This window comes from Vitis vinifera, chromosome 14, assembly GCF_030704535.1.
Source record: "Vitis vinifera cultivar Pinot Noir 40024 chromosome 14, ASM3070453v1".
NCBI lineage: Eukaryota > Viridiplantae > Streptophyta > Magnoliopsida > Vitales > Vitaceae > Vitis > Vitis vinifera.
The window spans coordinates 26,098,476-26,102,652 of NC_081818.1; the positions used below are offsets into that span (position 1 = coordinate 26,098,476).

At 40.8% G+C, this 4,177-nt stretch overlaps 1 protein-coding gene across 1 annotated transcript; it reads left to right on the forward strand.

Annotated features, from left to right (window-relative positions):
* Nucleotides 1–577: 577 nt before the first annotated feature.
* On the forward strand, nt 578–3,898 carry LOC132255099 (receptor-like protein EIX2). The gene has a single exon (XM_059742778.1). The coding sequence runs from the start codon at nt 721–723 to the stop codon at nt 3,763–3,765; it is 3,045 nt and encodes a 1,014-aa protein (XP_059598761.1). The 5' UTR covers nt 578–720; the 3' UTR covers nt 3,766–3,898.
* Nucleotides 3,899–4,177: the final 279 nt, after the last annotated feature.

Genomic DNA, 4,177 nt, shown 5'->3' on the forward strand with positions numbered 1-4,177 from the left:
TATTTAAAAAAATTAGTTTAAAATCTATGGCAATTTGTGAAGGATCGAGTTGGCACAAGGCTTAAGTCTCCTTTGTCCACTGCAAAGAGTAGCTGGCTTTCCCTAACCCTTTTCCAATACAATATCATAGGTATGCTTCCATGAAACTGCGTCCAGGACCTCTTTAACTTCTCTTCAAAATTGGAGGCTCTTCACGTGAAGTTGGTTATATCATATATGGAAAGTTGAAAATTACGTCCCACTTGCAAAAAAAAAATGGCAAAAAGAACGCTCAAGTCTAAAGGGGATTTCTGAGAATTTTGGTAGCAGCCCATACTGAATTATGAGAGGTACTACTTGTCAGTTGTCGCTACTTCATCATTATATAATAATATGCCCACTTGGGCTTTGTGTTGGAATAGTGGATTAAAATCTGAGTAGTGACTGGGCAATTGATTTTTACCATTTTTCTATTGAAGTCCATTTCCTGAAGAACTTTCAGTGATTTGCTAAAAAAAAGGGATAAAAGACTTCAAGAAAAAGCAGGCTTAGCTTTGAATAAATAAAAAAATAAAAAACACCAGATAAGTTTGATAGTGGAGTTTCTAACTTGTAAGAAGCACTTTCTTTGTCATTGCTATCCTAAACCTCCACACATGATCTCAATTGGCTTATAAAAAGCATTTGTATCAGTATTTTGTGCATTCCATACATACAACTTCTGGCTGCAGTTCTACTTTCATGGCTAATATCAATGCCTCCATTCATTTCCTTCTGCTTATTTTCCTCTCCTCCACTTTTCTCTATCTTGAAACTGTTAAACTTGGTTCCTGCAATGGCGTTCTCAATGTCACCTGCACTGAAATTGAGAGAAAAGCCCTTGTTGACTTCAAACAAGGTCTTACTGATCCTTCCGGCAGGCTCTCTTCTTGGGTTGGCCTGGATTGCTGTAGATGGAGTGGTGTGGTGTGCAGCCAGAGGGTGCCTCGAGTCATCAAGCTCAAACTCCGCAACCAGTATGCTAGAAGTCCGGACGCCAACGATGAAGATACCGGTGCTTTTGAGGATGACTATGGAGCAGCACATGCATTTGGCGGCGAGATAAGTCATTCTTTACTTGATTTGAAAGATTTGAGGTACTTGGACTTGAGCATGAACAATTTTGAAGGACTCCAAATCCCCAAGTTCATTGGATCATTCAAGAGGTTGAGATATCTCAATCTCTCAGGTGCATCCTTCGGTGGAACCATCCCACCCCACCTAGGGTACCTTTCTAGCCTGCTCTATCTTGATCTCAACTCATATTCTCTTGAATCAGTTGAGGATGACCTGCACTGGCTATCAGGTCTTTCTTCTCTGAGACACCTTAATTTGGGAAATATAGATCTTAGCAAGGCTGCAGCTTATTGGCATCGAGCTGTTAACTCCCTTTCTTCACTCTTGGAACTACGCTTACCTAGATGTGGGCTTTCTTCCCTTCCTGATCTCCCTCTTCCATTTTTTAATGTCACATCCCTTTTGGTGCTTGATCTTTCAAACAATGACTTCAACTCGTCGATACCTCACTGGTTGTTCAACTTTAGTAGTCTTGCATACCTTGATCTCAACTCCAACAATCTTCAAGGCAGTGTTCCTGAAGGATTTGGTTACTTGATTTCCCTTAAATACATTGATTTTTCTTCTAATTTATTTATTGGTCACTTACCAAGAGACTTAGGAAAGCTTTGCAACTTGCGAACTCTCAAACTATCTTTCAACAGCATTAGTGGAGAGATAACTGAATTCATGGATGGGTTGTCCGAGTGTGTAAACAGTAGTAGCTTAGAGTCTCTGGATTTGGGGTTCAATTATAAACTGGGTGGGTTTCTTCCTAATTCTTTGGGACACCTAAAGAACTTGAAGTCTCTTCATCTGTGGAGCAACTCATTTGTGGGGTCAATTCCAAACTCCATTGGAAATTTGTCGTCCTTGCAAGGATTCTACATCTCTGAAAATCAAATGAATGGAATAATCCCAGAGAGTGTTGGCCAACTCTCAGCATTGGTTGCATTGGATCTCTCAGAGAATCCATGGGTTGGTGTTGTGACTGAGTCTCATTTCTCCAATCTCACAAGCTTAACTGAGTTGGCAATCAAGAAGTCATCTCCAAATATCACCTTGGTCTTCAATGTGAATTCTAAATGGATTCCTCCTTTTAAACTCAATTACCTGGAACTCCAAGCATGCCAACTAGGTCCCAAATTTCCTGCATGGCTGAGAACCCAAAACCAGCTGAAGACAATAGTGCTCAACAATGCTAGGATTTCAGACACGATACCTGATTGGTTTTGGAAGTTAGACTTGCAGCTCGAACTACTGGATGTTGCCAATAATCAATTGAGTGGGAGGGTCCCAAATTCATTGAAATTTCCCAAAAATGCTGTTGTGGATTTGGGCTCCAACCGCTTTCACGGTCCTTTCCCACACTTTTCTTCTAACCTGAGTTCATTGTATTTGAGAGACAATTTATTTTCTGGACCAATACCTCGGGATGTTGGCAAAACCATGCCGTGGTTGACAAATTTTGATGTCTCTTGGAACTCTCTAAATGGTACCATTCCCTTGTCTCTAGGTAAGATTACGGGTTTGACAAGTCTGGTTCTCTCAAATAATCATTTATCTGGTGAAATTCCTTTGATTTGGAATGATAAACCAGATTTGTACATTGTTGATATGGCAAATAACAGCCTATCTGGTGAGATTCCCAGCTCAATGGGCACCCTGAATTCACTTATGTTCTTGATACTGAGTGGCAACAAACTTTCAGGGGAAATTCCTTCTTCACTGCAGAATTGCAAGGACATGGATAGTTTTGACCTTGGCGATAATAGATTATCAGGAAACCTTCCATCATGGATAGGAGAGATGCAATCATTGTTGATTCTACGCCTGCGATCAAACTTATTTGATGGAAACATTCCCTCCCAAGTGTGCAGTCTTTCCCATCTTCATATATTGGACCTCGCACATAATAATCTGTCAGGATCCGTTCCTTCTTGTTTGGGAAATTTGAGTGGCATGGCTACTGAAATCAGCAGTGAGCGATACGAGGGCCAATTGTCAGTTGTGATGAAAGGAAGAGAACTCATATATCAGAATACTCTGTATCTCGTGAATAGCATTGATCTTTCAGACAATAATATATCGGGGAAGTTGCCTGAACTAAGAAATCTTTCAAGACTTGGCACCTTGAACTTGTCCAGAAACCATTTGACAGGAAATATACCAGAGGACGTTGGGAGCTTAAGTCAATTAGAAACTCTGGACCTCTCAAGAAACCAGCTCTCTGGCCTGATTCCACCAAGCATGGTTTCTATGACTTCCTTGAATCACTTGAACCTATCTTACAACAGACTATCTGGTAAAATTCCAACAAGCAACCAGTTCCAAACCTTCAATGACCCGTCCATATACAGGAATAACCTTGCACTCTGTGGGGAGCCTCTGGCAATGAAGTGCCCAGGCGATGATGAGGCTACTACTGATTCTTCAGGTGTGGATAATGAAGATCATGACGATGAGCATGAAGATGCGTTTGAAATGAAGTGGTTCTACATGAGCATGGGGCCTGGATTTGTAGTGGGATTTTGGGGAGTTTTTGGCCCTTTGATAATAAATAGGTCTTGGAGGCGAGCCTACTTCCGGTTCCTGGATGAGATGAAAGATAGAGTTATGGTGGTTATCACAGTGAATGTAGCATGGCTGCAAAAGAAATGCAAATGGGAAAGAAAACATCATCGAACTTGAACAGATATCCATCAACAAGGTTTCTAGCTAAAATAACAGTCTATGTGTCAGTGATTTGCTTCATGTGCTTCCTCCTAACACAATAAAACATTGGTTAATTAGGAGCTTTTCTTCCAACCTTGATAGACTGCTATATCTGCTTGCATCTGTGGTATTCTTCTTCTTCTTCTTCTTCTTCTACAGGTTTTTCTTCCGTTTGATTTAGTGAAGTAGCAGAACCTTAGCCCCCTGCTAGGCAATCTGATAACTTTGCTGAACAGTGGGAGAAGTGGATTGCTACCTTGCATCAATATACAATCTCAACCCCAGATGAAAGTTGAATTGTAAGGTGTGAACCTCCAGCTGCATTTTGGGATACAAACACCTTATATGCTTCGTAAATTTTTGTGGCTAAACTATCAACTATGTATGA